This window comes from Erythrolamprus reginae, chromosome 1 (genome assembly GCF_031021105.1).
Source record: "Erythrolamprus reginae isolate rEryReg1 chromosome 1, rEryReg1.hap1, whole genome shotgun sequence".
NCBI lineage: Eukaryota > Metazoa > Chordata > Lepidosauria > Squamata > Dipsadidae > Erythrolamprus > Erythrolamprus reginae.
Window position 1 is genome coordinate 297285895 of NC_091950.1, and position 23655 is coordinate 297309549.

General features: G+C 40.7%; 1 protein-coding gene across 2 annotated transcripts in view; it reads right to left on the reverse strand.

Moving 5' to 3' along the window:
* PDSS2 (decaprenyl diphosphate synthase subunit 2) overlaps positions 1 to 23655 on the reverse strand; it is a 126776-nt gene that overhangs the window by 96991 nt on the left and 6130 nt on the right. The window contains exon 2 of one of the 2 annotated variants that reach the window (XM_070733304.1): positions 668 to 806. In XM_070733304.1, the coding sequence (XP_070589405.1) occupies positions 668 to 806 (139 nt within the window). The remainder of the gene's footprint in view (positions 1 to 667; positions 807 to 23655) is intronic. The other variant, XM_070733305.1, reaches the window with a different exon arrangement.

Consider the following 23655-nt stretch of genomic DNA (forward strand, 5'->3'; position numbering starts at 1 on the left):
ATAGAGAGAACCCCTGAAATGATGAAAAGTCATGAAATTTCAAGTTTCAGATATGCAGGGAAAATTTTTTACAGGGTCTCAAACCTTGATTTCGGGTCTCACAGACCCGAACAGAACAGCAGGGTTTTTAAAGAAAGTATTCATAGCTAGCCACATATAGCCGCCCCGAGTCTTCGGAGAGGGGCGGCATACAAATCTAATAAATTGTTGTTGTTGTTATTATTATTATTATTATTATTATTATTATTATTATTATTATTGCCAAATATCCAGGTTTAAGTAAATGCCTAACTGCACAAGTAATTAAGGGTATTGTTGTAGTTAGTTGAGGAACTTATTACTCTATTCTATTTCACAAGGTTGTTGGGATGAAACAAGGTAAGAGTTAATGTTTTAAACAATGTTTCTTGCAACCCCAGGAATAGTTCTGTGAAGATATTTCTCATTACAACTAAGATATGTTTCTTTAAGAGCAGGCTATAAAGCGCAAACAATATATAATTTATATAAACATTAAAATAACTTTTGCATGCTATATAAATTTTTAAAATAGAACATTGCTGATTCTTATTCACCATTCTATTGATCCATTGATCCAGCCATCTAAAGTAAATATATATTGACATAAAGATGACAATTTATATGTACTTTTGGATTATACAAATACTTGCCTGGAATATATCCCACTGACAATGTCATTCTGGATAGAGTCTTCTTTTGACAAGTTGGGGCCAGCCGCTTTAGAAACAAGTAAAACCACCAGACCTCTCATCTGCAAATTGTTCCTGGTGTCAGATACAAAGCCCCTAGAAATGAGGGAAAATAGAATCAAGTAAGTCCAAATAGCACTTAGAATTCTCCTCAATTTATTTTTTGTCAAATGTGTTAGCTTTACAGAACATCAAGCACTCATTGTTCATATAATACAGTGGTACCTCTACTTACTCATTCCGTGACCAGGTTCTTAAGTAGAAAAGTTTGTAAGAAGAAGCAAATATTCCCATAGGAATCAATGTAAAAGCAAATAATGTGTGCGATTGGGAGAGTGGAGGCCTTGTTTCCCCCCAGGAGATCCCTAGAGAGGCCCCACAGAGGCTTCTCCCCGCATTTTCCGGCCCTGTTTCCTCCCAGGAGATTCCTAGAGAGGCCCCACAGAGGCTTCTCCTTGCCTTTTCCGGTTACAGTTTTGGAGGCTCGGGTTTGTAAGTGGAAAATGGTTTTTGAGAAGAGGCAAAAAAATCTTGAACACCCGGTTCTTATCTAGAAAAGTTTGTAAGTAGAGGGATTCGTAAGTAGAGGTACCACTGTATTCCCAAATGGGTGCTAAAATGAGTTACACAAGCAATTCTCAACTTATATCCATTCATTTAGTGACAATTCAAAGTTGCATTGGAAATAAGTGACTTCTTACTATTTTTCACACTTACAACTGTTGCCACATCCTCATGGTCACACAATCAAAATTCGGGCCTGTGACAACTGGCATGTATTTATGAAAGCTATACTGTCCCAGGTTCATGTGATCAACACTTGTAACCTTCCCAGATGGCTCCCAAAAAGCAACGGTAATGGAGGAAGCCAAATTCGCTTAACCGTCACAAGGTACACTGGACAACTGCAGCAATTCATTTAAGAACTGTGGCAAAAAAATGTTGCAAAGTGGCACAAATCACTTAATAACTGTCTTATTTAGCAATGAAAATTTGGGGCTCCATTGTCATTGTAAGTTGAGGGAAACATAGAAACATAGAAGATTGACGGCAGAAAAAGACCTCATGATCCATCTAGTCTGCCCTTATACTATTTTCTGTATTTTATCTTAGGATGGATATATGTTTATCCCAGGCATGTTTAAATTCAGTTACTGTGGATTTATCAACCACGTCTGCTGGAAGTTTGTTCCAAGGATCTACTACTCTTTCAGTAAAATAATATTTTCTCATGTTGCTTTTGATCTTTCCCCCAACTAACTTCAGATTGTGTCCCCTTGTTCTTGTGTTCACTTTCCTATTAAAAACACTTCCCGCCTGGACTTTATTTAACCCTTTAACATTTTAACCCCTTTTCCTTCTGTCCTCCAGACTATACAGTTTGAGTTCATTAAGTCTTTCTTGATACGTTTTATGCTTAAGATCTTCCACCATTCTTGTAGCTCGATACCTGTAAATACAATTTGAGTAACTATTTAAATACTGAACAGATTATTTTGAACATGCTGAATAATGAACATGGTTATTTATGATCATGTAAAGATACTTTAAACCATGATTCAGGCCACTTTTCTCAATGTTTCCCATTCTGAGACCTCTAGATTACCAAAACGACAGTTTGCACAATTATTAGGCAAGTAAGTATTTTGGCCATATCATCATTTTCATACATATTTTCCATCTCCAACCTGTATAAACCTGAACGCTTAGGTGGCACAAGCATATCGGGTGTTGTGTATTTGTATAATGAGGGAGGGCGTGGCCTAAGGAGATCAAGACCCTATATCAAGGTGTGCATAATTATTAGGCAGCTTCTTTTCCTCAGGCAAAATGAGCTAAAAAAGAGATGTAACTGACTCCAAAAAGTCAAAAATTGTAACAAGTCTTTCAGAGGGATGCAGCACTCTTGAAATTGCTAAGATATTGACGAGCAATCACAGAACTATCAAACATTTTGTTGCTAATAGTCAACAGGGTCAGAAGAAACATGTTGAGAGACAAAAAACGCACTGCCAAAGATTTGAGAAAAATCGAACATGAAGCTACCAGGGACCCATTATCCTCCCCTACTGTCATATGTCAGAACTGCAGCCTACCTGCAGTGCCCAGAAGTACAAGTTGTTCAGTGCTCAGAGACATAGCCAAACCCGGACCAGATTATCTCAGGGACCGCTTTCTGCTGCACGAATCCCAGCGACCAGTTAGGTCCCACAGTGCGGGCCTTCTCAGGATCCCATCAACTAAACAATGTTGTTTGATGGGACCCAGGGGAAGAGCCTTCTCTGTGGTGGCCCCAGTCCTCTGGAACCAACTCCCCCCAGAGATTAGAATTGCCCCCACCCTCCTCACCTTTCGTAAGCTTCTTAAAACCCACCTCTGCCGTCAGGCATGGGGAAACTGAGATATTCTTTCCCCCTAGGCCTTTACAATTTACGCATGGTATGTTTGTATGTATGTTTGGTTTTATAATAAGGGGTTTTTTTAAAAGTTGTTTTAGTATTGGATTGTTACATGCTGTTTTTTATCACTGTTGTTAGCCGCCCCGAGTCTACGGAGAGGGGCGGCATACAAATCCAATAAATAAGTAAGTAAGTAAATAAATAAATAAATGTAAGGAAGGCTGAAATCCTACAACTACTGAACAAGACACCTAAATTAAAGTGACAAGACTGGGTCAAGAAATATCTGAAGACAGATTCTGCAAAGCTTTTATGGACTGATGAGATTAGAGTGATCCTTGACAGACCAGACAGATAGGCCTATGGCTGGATCAGTAATAGGCACAGATGCCAGTAAGGTGGAGATCAACTCAGATGCCAGAAAGGGAAATGAGAAGGAAAATATTACATAAGTGGTATTACACACCCGTTCAACTTGCACACTTTCAGCAGAACGTTAAAGGTATCTGTTGGCATGGGTGCCAAGATAAAGGAGTGTTTATGCATATGCTCTGGGAATGCCCAGTGGTGCAGAATTTTTGGCAAAAAGTCCAAGAGGATATTAATAGGATATTAAATATAAGATGGACAATTACTAAGGAAATGGCAGTATTAGTAAAAAGTATTGAGATGGGAGAATACAGAGAAATAAAACAAGCAGCAATAGAAAGCGCTCAGGAGGTAATAGTCTTGGGGCGGAAAGATGCGACAAAATGGACAATACAAAATTGGTATAGGTATATGGTGGACCACATTCAATTCGAGATTATGGATAAAAGGATGAATTTGATTAATGAAACTGATATGCAACAGCTGATGGGGCGATGGGACAAGGTAAGATGATATATGGCGAGTAGGATACGAGACCAAGCTATAAGAAACAAGTTGGAATCACTCTATAATATGTAAAGAAATATTTCACTCTTGGGTTTAAATGATTTATACAAAAAATACACCCAACTGGTGGTGGGGTATGATTGATTGTCTGGTGGTGGGATCACTGAGCACATGTTATGATGTTATATATTGTGTGTGTGTTTTATATTATAAAAATCAATAAAAATATTAATTAAAAAAGAAGAAGCTCAGATGCCAGAAAGGTGGGCTGGTATTATTGAAGAGGGGGTGGTTAGACTGTTTCAGGTTGAAGATGGACTCAATATCAACTCCCGAACCTACTACCAATTTGTAGAAGATACTTTTGTCAAGCAGTAAGTAATGCAGGAAAAAGTCTGCATCTTTCAAGAAGACAATGATTTTATGCAGGACACAATTCCATTGCATACATCGAACTACTCCACTGCACAACTATCCAATAAAGGCCTTAAAGATGAAAGAATAATGGCATGCCCCCCTTCCTCATCTGACCTAAACTCTATTGTGAACTTGTGGGTCCTTCTTAAATGGGAAATTTATTGTGAAAGAAACCAGCACACCTCTCTGAAATGTCTCTGGGAGACCGTGGTTGTTGCTGCACAAAACGTTGATCATCAACAGATCAAGAGACTGATGGACTCCATGAATGGAAGGCTTATGACTGCTATTGAAATGAAGGGTGGCTATATTGGGTCACTGATATTGTTTTTGAACTGTCGGAAATGTTTATTTGTCACTTTTGAGTTGTTTCTTTATTATCTCACTTTATTTATTCGTTTTTATAAGTTTTTACTCACAAATAGAAAAACAATACAATTCAAAAAGAATAGTAAACGACTATTATCTCATTTTAACATATGAAAATAAATGAGTGAGATGGGAAAATTTTCATCTTTCATTCAATTGCATAATAATTCTGCAAATTAATAATTTATTTATCTATTTATCTATTTATTCATTTTTTTTCTGCCGCCCTTCTCCTTAGACTGAGGGTGGCTTACAACATGTTAGCAATAGCATTTTTTAACAAAGCCCCCACAATCCGGGTCCTCATTTTACCCACCTTGGAAGGATGGAAGGCTGAGTCAACCTTGAGCCGGTGATGAGATTTGAACCGCTGACCTGCAGATCTAGCAGTCAGCTTTAGTGGCCTGCAGTATTGCACTCTACCCACTGAGCCACCTCGGCTCATAATTGTGCACACATAGCTATTCTCCTAAGAAACCTCACTTTTACTTTTTTAAATATTCAGGTTTCAGGTTTATTAACGTTTTGGATTAACCGAGAATACTGTAGTTGTTCAATAATAAAATTAATCCTCAAAAATATAGCTTGCCTAATGATTGTGCACACAGTGTAATAATAGTCATAGAATTCCCAATTACTTTGACTATTGGCCATTCTAGCTGAGCATTCTGGAATTCAGAGCTTTAAAACTTGGCCAACAATGTGTTAACAGAAATCTCCTTTTATTCCAAGTTATATTTTAATTTTTAAAGATTCAATTAAAAAATAACTAAATTGAAAATTGGTATGCCAAAGCTAAGTGCCAGCCTCAAGCTGGATTGTTACTTTCAACAATGTTTCCTGTGCATCTATATACGCCAGAGGCCTTTATAGAAAGTCAAAATGACACAAGATTGAATCTCAGGGCTTTATTGGAAGTATACCTAAGTATATATTTAGAGAGTACTAAAAAGTTGGGGTAGAGTTCCTAAGGAGCTATGCACAACCAACTTCTTTCTGAGTGCTACAGAAAATATTAATGCTCATTATGATGTTTGAATACTATAATAAATTAACATAACCTAAATCAGCGGTCACCAACTGGTGGTCTGTGCACCACTGGTGGTCCACGAGAAAATTTTGGTCTACAGAAAAATTATTTGCATTTTTTTATATTGCTCTAAATCAGGGGTCCTCAAACTACGGCCCCTGGGATGGATTGATGGATGGATTTATCTATCTGTCTGTCTGTCTGTCTGTCTGTCTGTCTGTCTGTCTGTCTGTCTGTCTGTCTGTCTGTCTGTCTGTCTGTCTATCTGTCTATCTGTCTATCTATCTATCTATCAAATTTGTATTGTTGCAGAGAGTCTCCCCTTTGGGACCTTTTTGTACCAGTCAGCTGACCATCTCAGTCTGCTGAGCCTCCCGGCACATGTACCTAGCCTTGCACTCCTGCAGATTTTCCCTCTGCTTGGAAAGCCTATGCTCGTAGTCCTCAGTGAGGTGCTTCTGCTGAGCCTCTTTCTCAATCAGATTCAATGTGAACTGAGCCAGCTGTTTTGCCAACTCTTTCTCGTGGTGGCTGCTTAGTTCCAACAACTGCTTCCTGTTGGACCCTAAGGAGCCCAGGTGGGGAGGCGAGGAGTGGCTGGGAGGGGAGGGGTGAGTAGAAGTTGGCGAGATGCCCCTTTGATGTGAGTGATATTGAGTTAGCCACACCCACCCAATCACATGCCCCCCTAGCCGCATCCACCCAGCTGGTCATTAGTGGTCATTAGGGATTTATAATTATGAATTTAGTGGTCCCTGAGGTCCAAAAGATTGATGACCATTGACCTAGATAACTAGTTGATCTGAACAACACTAATCAGGATCAGTCATGGAGACCACAGGGAATCTCAGGGCTATGAGTATCTCCGGGACCGCCTTCTGCCGCACGAATTGCAGCGACCAGTTAGTCCCACAGAGTTGGTCTTCTCCGGGTCCTGTCGACTAAACAATGTCGTTTGGCGGGACCCAGGGAAGAGCCTTCTCTGTGGCGGCCCCGACCCTCTGGAACCAGCTCCCCCCAGAGATCAGAATTGCCCCCACCCTCCTCGCCTTTCGTAAGTTCCTTAAAACCCACCTCTGTCGTCAGGCATGGGGGAATTGAGATATTCCTTTCCCCCCAGGCCTATACAATTTATGCATGGTATGTTTGTTTGTGTGTGTGTATGTTGGGTTCTTTTAATAAGGGTTTTTAGTTATTTTAAATATTAGATTTGTCATATGATGTTTTATTATTGTTGTTAGCCGCCCCAAGTCTCCAGAGAGGGGTGGCATACAAATCTAGTAAGTAAGTAAGTAGGTAGGTAGGTGGGTAGGTAGGTAGGTAGGTAGGTAGGTAGGTAAGTAAGTAAGTAAGTAAGTAAGTAAGTAAGTAAGTAAGTAAGTAAATAAATAAATAAATAAATAAGCCAGATTGAAAAACAAAAATTCAAAATTTGGAAAAGGCAATGACAAATTATTTTAATTGTTGCCAAGAACATTACCATGTTTCCTGAAAATAAGAACCTGTTTTATATTTTTTTGAACTCTGAAATAAGTGCTTGGCCTTATTGCCATGCACTCAAAAGCCTGATTGGGCTTATTATCAGGGGATGTCTTGTTTTGGAGGAAACAGGGAATGTGAACTTTGAAAATCTTTTATTTATGTTTTGAAGTAACAATTTTAAACTAGTCAGATGCAGCAGATATAGTTGTCTGTAAACCAAAAAAGAAAAAAGAAAACTGAATAAAATATGGTTCTTGAAAAACCAATACGTTTCCCACATTTAATTCTGTTTATTAGAACGTCTTGATATATATTGGATCTTGACTCATTGTATTTGTATTTATTTCTCACTGTTAAAAAACTACTAAAGCAACAGTTTATGTATCAGAGGCATTATATTGAAAAGGAAGGTTCATTTTACGTAGCATATACAGAAGAGTGTAAAAATGCAAATTCAATTAATATACTATGGCAGAGATTGTATAAGTTAAGCAGTTAACCCTGAAGCTATTTTGCAAGTTGTACAACTGATTTAAATGAAATCAGTATTCAGACTAGGTACTCAATATTCTAAAGTTAGAAGAAAAGTTCCGTCTACACATCCATCTTTATTGAGACTGAATGAAAATGTAAATGAAGTCAATTACCATATGACAGAAAATACATAAAAATAGACTATAGAGACAGTGAAGCACCAATCTCTGAAACACTTGGTTTTTGTGAGAAAATAGCAAATTCATAGCAACTCCATGCACAGAAACAGTGGTCACTATGATATTAAGCAAGAACACAGGCACAAATTCAAACTCAACCCAGACAAGACGGAGTGGCTGTGGGCATAGTTCCCTCTAAGCTGAGCAGTGAGCAATCGCTCACTTAAAAATCATCATCAACTCAGAGTTTTCCAAACCTGCCCAGAAGCCGAGAGGGAAAGAGTGAGAGGGAAGGAGAGAGAGAGGAAGAGAGGAAGAGAGAGAAACAGATAGAAAAAAGAGAGGAAGGAAAAGAGAAAGAAAAAGAATGGGAGTAAGGAAGAGAGAAAGAAAATCAAAATCTAGTTTGAAACTAGCTCAACTATTTAAGTGGCATTTTGATATTGATAGAGTTGCCCTATTATGAGCTCACTGTTATAGACACACAGTACTGTATTTTATTTTGAAATTCTCTGAGGCAAAACAGGATGGGTTTTTTATTTGTTTGTTTGTTTATTTATTTATTTATTTATTATCTCTGTGCCGCCCAGTCCCGAAGGGACTGCCGCTCAGACACTATACTTTTCCGCCCCCCCCCCCAAAAAATAGAGGGAACACTGGCTGTGGGTCTTGCCTCCCAAGAAGGACAATTCCATCTGTCCGTCCATTACCCTGGGGGGAGAACTATTGACCCCCTCAAAGAGGGTCCGCAACTTGGCCGTCCTCCTCGATCCACAGCTGACATTAGAACATCATCTTTCGGCTGTGGCGAGGGCGTTTGCCCAGGTTCGCCTGGTGCACCAGTTGCGGCCCTATTTGGACAGGGAGTCACTGCTCACAGTCACTCATGCCCTCATCATCTCGAGGTTCGATTACTGCAACGCTCTCTACATGGGGCTACCTTTGAAAAGTGTTCGGAAACTTCAGATCGGGCAGAATATTTTCATTATTTATTTATTTATTTTTATTTATTCGATTTTTATGCCGCCCTTCTCCTTAGACTCAGGGCGGCTTACAACATGTTAGCAATAGCACGTTTTTAACAGAGCTAGGCTATTGCCCCCACAATCCGGGTCCTCATTGCGGCCGCAAGAGCCATTGTGGGGCTTCCTAGATTTGCCCATGTTTCTGCTACACTCCGCCGCCTGCACTAGCTGCCGATCGGTTTCCGGTCACAATTCAAAGTGTTGGTAATGACCTTTAAAGCCCTACATGGCATTGGGCCAGAATACATCCGGAACCGCCTTCTACCGCACGAATCCCAGTGGCCGATAAGGTCCCATAGAGTTGGCCTTCTCCAGGTCCCGTCGACCAAACAATGTCGTTTGGCAGGCCCCAGGGGAAGAGCCTTCTCTGTGGTGGCCCCGGCCCTCTGGAATCAACTCCCCCCAGAGATTAGAACGGCCCCCACCCTCCTTGTCTTTCGCAAATTACTCAAGACCCACCTTTGTCGCCAGGCATGGGGGAGTTAGGCTATTCCTTCCCCCAGACCATTACAAGTTATGTATGGTATGTTTGTGTGTATGTTTGGTTTTTATAATAAGGGTTTTTAGTTGTTTTATTAAATTGGATTGTTACATGTTGTTTTTTATCATTGTTGTTAGCCGCCCCGAGTCTGCAGAGACGGGCGGCATACAAATCCAATAAATTAAATAAATAAATAAATAAATAATATCCATGCATATGATCTAAACAATCTAGTGTTTTCTAATATTATTTATTTTTCCTTTCCAAATAGCTAACAAACTTTTTCCTAGCCATCCAAAGTTATAAACAGACTTATTATTGAAGACATCATGGAGTCAGTCTTTGCTAAAGTTAATTGCAAGAGATTTGAAACAAATAAACCCTAGGGTAGGTAATCCTCCTTTGGTAATCAGAAGCTAGGGCAATCACTTGAAATGGCTTCAGGGGTCATATTCACATTCTACCTGAATCCATGTCCCTAGAGATATTCAACCCATGTCACAGGTACATAAAAGTCTTCCAGATGGTGCAATTATTCTTGATGGGTATGTAGCAGAAGACAGGTTCCTCCAGGGGAAATAGCGGCTGGAAGAGGCACAAGTGGAACTGGGCGTGCACACAGACACAACTTAATATCAGAGTCAGATTCCTTCCTAAAACCTGGAGCAAAATAATTACCGCAAGTGTAAATAGATTATAAAGTAGGTTATTCTAGTTCGTCTGTTTGATTATTATTAAACACTATGCCTTCAAGCTAAAATTGAATTAGACCCGTACAACTCTCCACTGCAAATCCAGGTTTACAGAGCAATTAAACAATAGGAGGGAAAACACAATTATTCTCCATGCTACTCTTGTGACAAAGTTTTAAAATTAACAAATTGCTATGTAAATGCAGAACTCTTTTAATGTTTTTTGATTTGCTATGAAGAGGGGAAGCCTAGCTTAGAAACATGCACACTGTTGAAGTGTGCAGATACAAAGACTCGCACCACCCACACAAAACAATAACACTGGATAATAGTTTTTATGCTTAAAGAATTACACCTCCTACTACTGTCCATCTGTTTAAGGGAATAAATCAACCAAACATAAGCATTCTTATGAAAGCTATACATACAGTATTTAAATTTTCAATGTTCAGCTAGTTCTCTTCTCAGTAGAGGTAAGACATAAACCTGTAATTCCAGCGATTTCTATTCATTGAAACATTTTTGGCAAAAAGAAGGATAAACTTTGGAGGATAATTTATACAAAGGCCATTCAAAAATTTACATTTTAGAAATCGTATCTGTAGATCATCGCACAAATCAGTGTATAATGTAAAGACTAAACAGATACTCTTTAAATTTTTTAGAAGAATTCAAGGAAGAAATTGAAATAATTCACATCCACACTTTAAAACACAATGTAATTTTAATGGCAGCATTTACAGAATACATTAAATCTGTATTATATGTGACAAGGAAAATAAAGTTACGGTAATATGTGACAAGGAAAATAAAGTTAATAATTGCTTTCCCGAAATCACTAGGGGTAGTGATTTCTGAGAGACTCAAAATGGGTGAGCAGTGTGGTCGGGCGGTAGGAAAAGCAAGTAGGATGCTTGGCTGCATAGCTAGAGGTATAACAAGCAGGAAGAGGGAGATTGTGATCCCGCTATATAGAGTGTTGGTGAGACCACATTTGGAATACTGTGTTCAGTTCTGGAGATCTCACCTACAAAAAGATATTGACAAAATTGAACAGGTCCAAAGATGGGCTACAAGAATGGTGGAAGGTCTTAAGCATAAAACGTATCAGGAAAGACTTAATGAACTCAATCTGTATAGTCTGGAGGACAGAAGGAAAAGGGGGGACATGATCGAAACATTTAAATATGTTAAAGGGTTAAATAAGGTCCAGGAGGGAAGTGTTTTTCATAGGAAAGTGAACACAAGAACAAGGGGACACAATCTGAAGTTAGTTGGGGGAATGATCAAAAGAAACATGAGAAAATATTATTTTACTTTCCTTCCTTCCTTCCTTCCTTCCTTCCTTCCTTCCTTCCTTCCTTCCTTCCTTATTAGATTTGTATGCCGCCCTTCTCCATAGACTCGGGGCGGCTCACAACAACAATAAAACAATTCATGACAAATCTAATAATTTAAAAACATTAAAACCCCATTATTAAAGCAGACATAGACACAAACATACCATACATAAATTGTATAGGCCTGGGGGAGATGTCTCAATTCCCCCATGCCTGACGGCAGAGGTGGGTTTTAAGGAGCTTACGAAAGACAAGGAGGGTGAGGGCAATTCTGATGTCTGGGGGGAGCTGGTTCGAGGGTCGGGGCCGCCACAGAGAAGGCTCTTCCCCTGGGTCCCGCCAAACGACATTGTTAAGTTGACGGGATCCAGAGAAGGCCCACTCTGTGGGACCTAACTGGTCGCTGGGATTCGTGCGGCAGAAGGCGGTCTCGCAGATATTCTGGTCCGATGCCATGAAGGGCTTTATAGGTCATAACCAACACTTTGAATTGTGACCGGAAACTGATCGGCAACCAATGCAGACTGCGGAGTGTTGGTGTAACATGGGCATACTTAGAGAAGCCCATGATTGTTCTCGCAGCTGCATTCTGCACGATCTGCTGTTTCCGAACACTTTTCAAAGGTAGCCCCATGTAGAGAGTGTTACAGTAGTATAGCCTTGAGGTGATGAGGGCATAAATGACTGTGAGCAGTGATTCCTGGCCCAAATAGGGCCACAACTGATGTACCAGGCGAGCCTGGGCAAACGTCCCCCTCGGCACAGCTGAAAGATGGTTCTCTAATGTGAGCTGTGGATCGAGGAGGATGCCCAAGTTGCGGACCCCTCTCTGAGGGGGTCAATGATCCCCCCCCAGGGTGATGGACGGACAGATGGAATTGACCCTGGGAGGCAAAACTCACAACCACCCTTCCCACATCTTATCAGGGGTTGAGTTTGAGTCTGTTGACACCCATCCAGATCCTAACAGCCCCCAGGCACCGGCACATCACTTCCACTGCTTTGTTGACTGGACATGGGGTGGAGATGTACAATTGGGTATCATCCGCGTACTGATGATACCTCACCCCATGCCCTTGGATGATCTTGCCCAGCGGTTTCATGTAGATATTAAATAGCAGGGAGGAGAGGACCGACCCCTGAGGCACTCCACAAGGGAGAAGCCTAGAAGTTGACCTCTGACCCCCCACTAACACCGACTGCAACCGACCGGAGAGGTAGGAGGCGAACCACTGAGAACAGTGCCTCCCACTCCCAACCCCTCCAGCCGGCGCAGAAGGATACCATGGTCGATGGTATCGAAAGCCGCTGAGAGGTCGAGAAGCACCAGGACAGAGGATAAACCCCTGTCCCGGGCCCACCAGAGATCAGAAATAGGCTCCCTTGCAGTGCCTCCTCTCTCTCTTCTTCTCCTGAGTGACAACGGTGCATCCAGCAAACTGAATCTGGCCTGCTGATCTTGATCCTCACTGGCAATGCTGCAGGCAAGAACTCGCCATGCCAATCCCACTTCATGCTGTACAGGCAGCCTGCAGTGGCCACTGTTCGGAACTCTGGCACCAGTTCCCCACCCCACAGACCCTGGTCAACAGAGCTTTTTTTGTGGCCGCTGTTTTTGCAGCTGTCAGTAAGAAAAGGAGTGTGCAAGGTAGGATTTGTGGAAGCAGCCTCCACGAGACTGTTCCACGCATTTGGCAGGTGTATGTCGGGCAAGTTGGTCATGTTCCCCCTCCCTTTCCCTCCTCTCTGGCTTCGACTTCTCACATCGTGTTATTTATCAAATGCTACCTCCGGAACCGCCTGCTACCACATGAATCCCAGCGACCGATAAGGTCCCACAGAGTTGGCCTTCTCCGGGTCCCGTCGACTAAATAATGTCACTTGGCAGGCCTCAGGGGAAGAACCTTCTCTGTGGCGGCCCCGGCCCTCTGGAACCAACTCCCCCCCGGAGATTAGAATTGCCCCCACCCTCCCTGTCTTTCGTAAACTACTCAAGACTTATTTATACCGCCAGGCATGGGGGAGTTGAGATATTCCTTCCCCCTAGGCCATTACAAGTTATGCATGGTATGTTTGTGTGTATGTTTGGTTTCATAATAAGGGTTTTTAGTTGTTTTACTATTGGATTGTCACATGCTGTTTTTATCATTGTTGTTAGCTGCCCCGTGTCTACGGAGAGGGGCGGCATAAAAATCCAATAAATAATAATAATAATAATAATAATAATAATAATAATAATAATTATAATTATTATAATTATTATTATTATTATTTGCACAACAGTTGTGCATACATCTAAGCGTTAGGGGGCTCATTTTCAGGGGGGGGGGTTATTCTAGTGCATGCACTTGAAAGCCCAATTGGGCTTATTATCCGGCCATGTCCTAGTTTTGGGAAAATATGATATATCTAAAAATATAGAGGGTATACATGAATTTCTGGGCCTTAGTGGAATGTTCATTAAAGATTAAGAAATTTTAAGATGCACAGCTGCTGGTAGAATAATACTCAGTAAGTACTGTACATGGTCTCTTATAAATAATGAATATCGAAAAAAATGTGAAAATAGCTCTGTATAGATTGTCTCATATCTAACAAAGTAGGGTAGTACAGAGTCAAGAGTCAGCGGTAACATAAAAATAAGTTGAACATGGAAACAAAGTACTTAGATGCATCGAAAAACATGAGAAGAAAGGATCAAGAATTAATGGATGCTGAATGACTGTGGACCGAAAACAACAGCGCGTGAACAGTATGAAAGAAATGCCCTGGTATAAATTGATTAGAAAGAATAAACTAGCAGCTGCAAAACAAATACTGTATATGATGGAAAAGCAAATTGACTAAAGAAAAAGGAAAGATTGAGGAACAATGGTTAAGTTGAGATTATCTGTACCAGATAGACTGTAAATGCACACACGAGAACTGTCAGGAACCCCTTATTCAAAACGGGATTTCACAATGACTATAAATTACCTGTAAACAATGCAGCTACTTGAACATATTTCTTACAGTTACCTTCTGAACCAAGATTTCTGGACAGTATCAGATCTGGCAAAGCATTTGAAAGAGTGTTCTACAATTTCTATTTTCACATTTAAAAAGCGTGTCTTTTTTGCACTGTTAAAGCAGTTGTCTTTTTCAGAAATGTTAAGGGGAGGCTTAGAAATTAATATATCTGTCACACATGATGTTTGTTGAAGAAGCTCAAAGAAATGAAAAAAAGTAAACAGGTCCAATAAAAGCACCTATACAGAAATTCCAGTTTGTAAAATCTACATTGTGATACTTTTAGTCTGTTGCACAATCCTAGCATTCCTATAATATCGTTGTGTATAAAAGCACTTGGCAGTTAGTTTTAGTAACTGAAGTACAGTGGTACCTCATGATATGAACCCCTCGTCTTACGAACAACCCGAGATACGAACCCGGGGTTCAGAAAATGTTTGCCTCTTCTTACGAACTTTTTTTTTCTTACGAACCCGCCGCCGCCACCGAGAAGCCCCGCCGCCTGGCTGTCGCTTTTTGAAACAGCCGGGGGGCTTCCCAGCATCCTCCTGAACCCAAATGCTAAACCCGAACTTCCGGGTTTGGCGTTCTGGAGGCCGCCGAGAAGCCCCCCGGCTGTTTTAAAATGTGACAGCCGGGTGGCGGGGCTTCCCAGCGACCTCCTGAACCCGAACTTTTGCCGAACTTCCGGGTTTCAAAAGGTGACAGCCGGGTGTCGTCGTTTTGTTGCGGGGGGGGGGGGGTTTCGTTGCACGGATTAATTGATTTTACATTGTTTCCTATGGGAAACAATGTTTCGTCTTAGGAACTTTTCGTCTTACGAACCTCCCCCTGGAACCAATTAGGTTCGTAAGACGAGGTATTACTGTATTATTCTTTCCACAAAACAAAACAATATTAAATGTAGCCTATTAACAAAGATTACATTTTTCACACAATGTAGATATGGACTCCTTGACAGTTAATTTGTGGGAAAGTAACTTGAAAATTCTGATATATTTCCCATAGACGTGTTCATCCCTGAGAGAGCTCAAGATTTCAAAAGGTGAGACATTTAAGCAACTTGTGGTTTTGGAAATGTTCGTTTCCACAGCAACCAGCATCATTTTCTTTATATAGCATTATAAACAGATGGCAAAAAGAATGCCTGTGTTTCTTTGCCAGAATGTCAATAAAAACTTTAGTACTATAGTACTATATATTTGAATTATTTAACAATCCAGGTATACTACTCACGGAACTTACTATTGCAGTCAAATGTTAGTAAATTTTCATTTTCTCGCTATACATTTTGTTACTTAGGTAATCTTTTGTTAATTAATTATCTTTTGTTAAATTCCTTCTGACACCCACATTTTTCACAATACAATGTTTTAAGACAAAAGAATTAATCTTTTTCTTATAAAAACCTGAACGAAACACTTAATGAAGTGAGAACTGATAAATTGGTCCCCTTCAGACAATCCCAAATCAGGATTTTGGTTACGTGAACAATGCAATGGCCCTCAAAATTGCATTACCACTTCTTTTGCTCTACTCTTCCCTTGCAGGCTGCATTCTCTTAAAGAAAATTGTAAAAGAAAACATTTTTGTGTGAACATGAAAGTAAATTGTGCACAATCACACTCATTTACCATCTACAAACTCAAGGAGTTTGATGTTCTAGATATGACATGGAACCACAAGTAGTGGATTTTACGATCACAATTTGGGACTGGGAAGGCTGCCATAGTTCAGTGAGTTAAGATGTCATGCAACTGCAACGACTTACAATGGCAGTCCCAGCATACACACACACCATCCTATTTGTAGTCCAGAACTAGGAATCACAAGTTGTTAAGCAATTCGCTCCCTCCCTCCCTCTCTCTCACACACACACACAAGCCATTCTGGGCATGAGCCCTTCCAGCTAGGAGCCTCAATAAGGTAGGAATTAGTGATGGACGAAATGAACCCGCACAATTTGGGCCCGTACCGAATTTTGCAGTGTTCGGTATGCCGAACCCGAACCCGAAATTTTTCCAAACTTCGGGCAAAGTTCGGGGTCGTGTTCAGCGTTCGGAATCCAGGAAGTGATCACCTTGGCGTCCTTAGCAACCTGCCGGTGACGTCAAAGCTCGGCCCCGGAATCTCTTCATGGGAGGGATTCCCCAGCTCCTTCAAAGGGAGGTCTTCACACCGCAGCAGCGCTGCAAGCAAAGGGCGGTTCTTTCACGTAAAAATAAACATGTTTATTTTTATGTGAAAAGGATTGCCCTTTGCTTGCAGCGCTGCTGAGGCGTCCTTTCACGTCCTTGATTCCATGGAATCCAGGAAGTGATCACCTTGGTGTCCTTAGCAACCTGCCGGTGATGTCAAAGCTCCGCCCTCGGAATCTCTTCGTGGGAGGGATTCCCTGTTCGGGTTCGAGTTTGGTTCGGGTTTGGCTGAATTTTGTGTAAAATTCGGCCGAACTTGCTGAACCCGAACACCGTTGAGTTCGCCCTTCACTAGTAGGAATGTTTGCACCCAAGTCTGGATTTTTAGTGTCCTACACTCTGCCTTCTGGAGCTGCAAACAGCCCCAAAATCATGTAGCTTTGCAACATCCCAGAAAATCTTATCCAATCCAATCCACCCCAGCAAGCTATACTGTCTTCATAAAGCTGAATTGTCACATATACTTCCTCCATATTCGGTTGATAGTCCCACTTACACCCCATTGAAGCATGCAGACCTTCTATGCCAGTGATGGCAAATGTTTGTTTGACTCAGGTGCCTTATTATTATTATTATTTATTAGACTTGTATGCCGCCCCTCTCCAGAGACCTGGGGCAGCTCACAAAATACAATACAAAACAACATGTATACAAATCTAATAGTTAAAACCGTAAGCTAAATCCCATTATGTTAAAAAAACAGTCAATCTACTCAATCACATTCACCCAGAGAAAGAGGGATCTAGCTGCCCCATGCCTGGCGACATAGACAGGTCTTAAGGCTCTTGCGAAAAACAAGGAGGGGGGAGAGCGCAAATCTCCAGAGGGAGCTTATTCCAGAGAGCCGGAGCCGCCACAGTGAAAGGTCTTCCCCTAGGCCCCGCCAAACAACATTGTCTGGTCGACGAGACCTGGAGAAGGCCAACTCTGTGGGACCTTATCGGCTGCTGGGATTCGTGCGGCAGAAGGCAGTCACGTAAGTAATCTGGTCCTATGCCATGTAGGGCCCATACCCATAAGGCAGTGCCCTCTCTCCATGCATGACGCAACCCCTGCATTGCCCCCGCACATGCGCACAACTCCCCCATGCTACTCCCTCCCACACATGCACACAGGCCTCACTGAAGCCTCCAGACTTCTGGTAAGCCCCATTGGACTGTTTTTTGTTTTTTCAGGAAAGCCTCCTGAAGCCTGGGGCTGGTGAAAAATGACTGAAAGGCCCAACCAGAGGTTTGTTTCCAAACTTTCATTTGGCCGTTTTTCGCTCTTCCCTAGGTTTCAGGAGGCTTTCCTCAATCCTGGGGATGTTGAAAAACAGGACAACCGGAAGTTCCTTTCCAAACCGAGAACAAAAACGGCTGAAAAAAAGGCCAAAAATGAACTGGCCAGCACATTCATGCATGCTGGAGCTGACATAAGGCAACGCCTTGCGTGGCCTTAGATATGGCTCCATGTGTCACCTGTGGCACGCATGTCATAGGTTCACCATCAGTGTTCTATGCTCTGCCTTACTTTCCACACGGACTTTCCAGATAGGTGCAGTTAGAGCACATTAAAACACACAGCTTTGATCAACAGCTGGGAAAATAATTAAGGACACATTCAAATCATTTTCATCCAAAGACTGAGGCACCAAACCACAGGAGACCCTGTGAATTTGAAGTAACAGCATAACTTTACTGGTTTATAATGTACATCTCCTCTTTGTTACTTGCACAGACATGCTCAATTATTGCCAAGCCCTCGGAGCAGGAGTGGACAACTACGGCCCCTTTACAATTTATGGACAACTACAGCCCCTATCCTGAGTCCCCCAACCATGGATAACAATACAGTGTTCCCTCGACTTTCGCGGGGGATGCGTTCCAAGACCACCCGCGAAAGTCGAATTTCCGTGAAGTAGAGATGCAGAAGTAAATACACTATTTTTGGCTATGGACAGGATCACAAGCCTTCCTGTAACACTTTAAACCCCTAAATTACAATTTCCCATTCCCTTAGCAACCATTTAGATTATTACTCACCATGTTTATTTATTAAAGTTTATTAAAAAAATATTTATTAAAGGCGGACAAAAGTTTGGCGATGACATATGATGTCATCGGGCAGGAAAAACCATGGTATAGGGGAAAAAACAGCAAAGTATTTTGTTAATAAATATTTTTGAAAAACCGTGGTATAGACTTTTCACGAAGTTCGAACCCGCGGAAATCGAGGGAACACTGTATAGTCCATGGTTGGGGGGGACAACCAACCATGGACAACTACGCAGGTGGACAACTACGGCCCCTATCCTGAGTCCCCCAACCATGGATAACAATATAGTCCATGGTTGGGGGGACAACCAACCATGGACAACTACGCAGGTGGACAACTACGGTCCCTTTACGATTTGTGGACAACTACAGTCCCTTTCCTGAGCCCCCTAAACATGGGGGGGGGGGGGGCTCAGGGAATTTGGCAGTTGAAATCCACTGGTCAAAAAATAGTTGTCCACCCTGAATTAGAGGGATGGAAGCCGCCTGGATTCAAAAATGATTCAAAGAGTAAGCAGGATTCAGGAGCCCATTTACCTCCAAAATCCTTGCTTTTTAATTCACAGGACTGGCTGCTACTTTTGCTTGATACAAGCTTGGTATAACTGTTGATGGGACTTTTGGGGAAGGGGTGTTCCATGTACACAAGCCCAACTTTTTTGGCCTAGTTCAGGTGTTGTTTTTTCTTTTGTTTCCTTAACAATTTGGTTTCTTCTTAACAACCTTCCCAAAGGGCTCTTTTAGACAAGATTCCTGGCTTTCATCCACCCTGCTTAGATGTTGGCTTCATCTTTCAGTATGGCTGTCTCAGTCTAGTCTCCCACTGCTATTTTTCCGAAAGCTTTTTGGAGGAAAAACAGCTTTATAAAGACATTGCAATTCTATTGTTTATTTTAGTTCTGGAAACGGTGAAAAGAGAAAAGGCAATATGAGAGGATCATGGGAGTAAAGATTTAAAAAGAAACCTATGAATTAAAGATTTTTCTAGATGATTTGGTGCTGGGTCTGGAAGATCCTTTAAAGAGGATTGAAATATTAATGAGAAATTTTTAAAATGGTACATTAGCAGGTTTTAAAATGAATAAACAGAAGATGAAGTTTGTTAACAAAAATATGAAAACAGAAGAGCAAACATAACCGATAAGCAAAACAGGTTTTAAGATTGAGACGGTAAAATATTTGGGCACCATTATGACAAATATGAAATGCATATTTCAAAATAATTGATTAAGATATGGAATGAAGTTAAACATATGTTAAGATGGGAGTAATTACAATTGTCATTGTTTGGGAGAATTCCTGTGATAAAAATGTCTTCTTGGATGAGATTTTCATTTCCGACAATAACTGTTTTGACAACTGACGCACCATTTAAGTAGTAGCGGAAGAATATATCTAAATGTGTGTGGTGGAAGAAATGAGTTAAATATAAGGTGCTACAAGATGCAAAGGAAAAAGAAGGACTGGGGGTTTTTTAGCTAGCTTTTGGATCTCAATGAAAGAGTCAAATGCTGCTGGAAAACAAGGCTTTGAAGTTAAACGGACATGACCTGAGATTTAGGTAGCGTGGATATATTTGTGATTAAGGTTAATACGGATTTTAAAAACCATTATGTTAGATTCTCCATGTTGCAAATATAAAATAGATAGAAACCCAGATTGTGCTCTAAAATACCCCTGTGGTTCTCAACATAACAGCAAATAATAAAAAAACACAAATGGCTAACTTATCATGAGATATCAGAATTTTGTCAATGGATATGTAAAATAAAATCATGAGGACTGGTGGTAGAGGGATATAATTATCAATGGTTCTCTTATATATAATTACAGTGGTACCTCTACTTAAGAACGCTTCTACTTAAGAACTTTTTCAGATAAGAACTGGGTGTTCAAGATTATTTTTGCCTCTACTTAAGAACCATTTTCTACTTAAGAACTCAAGCCCGGAAAAAATTCCCAGGAAATTTGAGAGCAGCACAAAGGCCTGGCCAGTTTCCTGCCATTCCCCCTTTAATCCCGACCATCTCGGACTATTCTGGGCTGCCAGAGAAGCCTTTGGGTGGCACTTCAGGAGGCTTTGGCAGCCCAGAGCGAAAGGGGCGTTTTCCTTTCTCTGGGCACCGCCTCACAATCCCTCTTTTTTTTTAAGCCTTAAAGTTTTAGATTTTTTTGATTCCCCTCACCTCACCTTCTTCTTTCGGCAGTGACTGTACTCCTCCTCTTCTTCCTCCTCCTCCTCCCACCCATATTCCAAGCTTTTATTTCTTTCCTAATGGGCTTGCACGCATTATTTATCCGGGTCCCGTCGACTAAATAATGTCATCTGGCGGGACCCAAGGGAAGAACCTTCTCTGTGGAGGCTCCGACCCTCTGGAACCAGCTCCCCCTGGAGATTAGGATTGCCCCCCACCCTTGTCTTTCGCAAACTCCTTAAAACCCACCTCTGCTGTCAGGCTTGGGGGAATTGAGACATCTCCCCTAGGCCTATATAGTTTTATGTATGGTATGCTTGTGTTGTATGTTTTTTAAATAATGGGTTTTTAGATATTTTTTAAATATTAGATTTGTTCTTTGTACATTGTTTTATTATTGTTATTATGAGCTGCCCCGAGTCTGCAGAGAGGAGCAGCGTACAAATCTAATAAATAAATAGATAGATAGATAGATAGATAGATAGATAGATAGATAGATAGATAAATAAATAAATAAAATATTTGCTTTTACATTGATTCCTATGGGAAAAATTGCTTCTACTTAAGAACTTTTCTACTTAAGAACCTGGTCACGGATCGAATTATGTTCTTAGGTAGAAGTACCATTGTAATAGAAAGATGTAAAACAGACAAAAGAATTTATGATTTTAAACTTTCTGTGAAATAGAATTGTGCACCAATGGTGAACATGTAATTGCTAAAATGTATACACTTTACTGAAAGGCTGTATGATAAAATGAGCTAACATTTTTGGTTATAATACACAGTTGAAACAACAGGTAAAGTGTGGTTGAAAGGACTGAAATTTGCATTGCTTTAATCCTAAAAAGAATGTTTGTAATATGTAAGTTGGTATTTGCCACCAAAGAAATTGTCCAGAATGTATGTATAAAGCCACTTCAAATTTATGCTGGAAATGTGAACAAGGGTCCTTTTGAAATCTTTGATGCACATGTAAAAAACTAGAAAGTTCTGGATTCAAGTACATACACAGATTCAAGGAATCTTAAAAGATTAATATACAATTGAAACCAGAGATTTTCCTTTTGGGACTGGTACACAAACATTTCGGGGGGAAATCATAGAACTTGGTATATGGAACTGCAGGGAGATTATTCTATGAATAAAAATAGAGAGGTCTGGCATTACTTGCAGTGGAAAACGGTTGAGAAAATGATGCATCTTGCTTAGAGTCATATCAACTTCTTTGAGGAAATACAGTATCTCCAGTTACTATTGACTGGAAACCCCTTATAGACGTTTTGCACGAAAAAGAAAAAATGAACATGATATGTGGTTTTCAGGATTAAACCAAATAGAAAGAAAAGAGGTAAGTTGTAAACTTAGAATAAGAGATAAATTTACACTTGTACATACAACCGTTGTACAGAAAATTGGAAAGTTTACATTAATTTGCTATAAAATATATATTAGTTTTTATATTTAAAAAAATAAAGTTTTAAGTATCTGCAATTCACACACACATACACAACTTTTTGTGACCCTTTAATCTTTTATTCAGGTGGAGCTGGAGTGACTAAATGAAGCTGAGCGTTTGTTTGTTTGTTTGTTTGTTTGTTTGTTCGTTCATTCGTTCATTCATTCATTCATAGATTTGTATGCCGCCCCTCTCCATAGACTCGTTTCCTGGCTAGATGCCCTTCCTGACGCCTACTTGGAGTTCGCAGCAAATATTTTCTCTTGTTGCCCCTGAGAAACATTTGCCAATTCTCAACCTTCCAAGTGGAAAATGAGCATCTTCAACTTTAGGCCACAGAGCCACTCTAAGTATGGATGTATATTTTCAAATAATTTGAAAATATTACTGATTCAAATACCTTGCATCCTTAGGTTGCTTGTGTGGATGTAACTGTGTTCATCTGAGTCCAGTACAAGATTCATTTTATACCAGAATAAAAGGGGGAGAGAAGCAAGGACATGAGCATTTAATATTAGAAGGAATAAATGGTTTCTCTACCTAAGGCAGAACTGATAAAGTATATTCCTAACTCAATTTTGTCAGACTCCAAGTATTAAATATAAAGTTTTAACACCTATCGAATTAATTAAAATGATATCTTAAGCAAAAGTAACATTAGCAGTTCTGAAATCCTTCAGTTTTTCTTCGATGCACAGAGACTAAACAATCATTTTGAGTTAAAATCTTCTGGAATTTTGATTGCGGCTGTTCTGATTTGCCCTTTATTTCTACCATCACATTATAGATTTATTTTTCTTTTCATAATTGCCTTTTTAAAAAATTTTCAGGAAGTCTCGGTAAAAATGCTTGATATATACCCTTCCTCATTGGTAACTGCAATCTGTTCCTTAAATCACAAGCAAAATAATCAGTAAGTGAAATATTTACTAAGGAAACCATATAACTCAGGGGTGTCAAACTCAAGGCCCAGGGGCCAGATTGGCCCGTGAGGTGCTTAGATCTGGCCTACGAGGCCACTCTGCAAACAGCAAAGGATTGGCTCTTGGTGTGTCAGTTAGCGCCCCAACCTCCATTTTTGCCGGCAGAAGGTTGCAGAAGGCCATCGCAGCCAAAAACACCGCTCAGGAAACCATTTCCGCTGGCAGAGCACTCGGACCACCACAGTCGCCCCCGACACGAGTGACATCAAGCTGGCCATGTCCACTCTGGCCACGCCTACCCTGTCCCCCTCCCCTGAGGTCAAACACAACACTGATGTGGCCCTCAATGAAATTGAGTTTG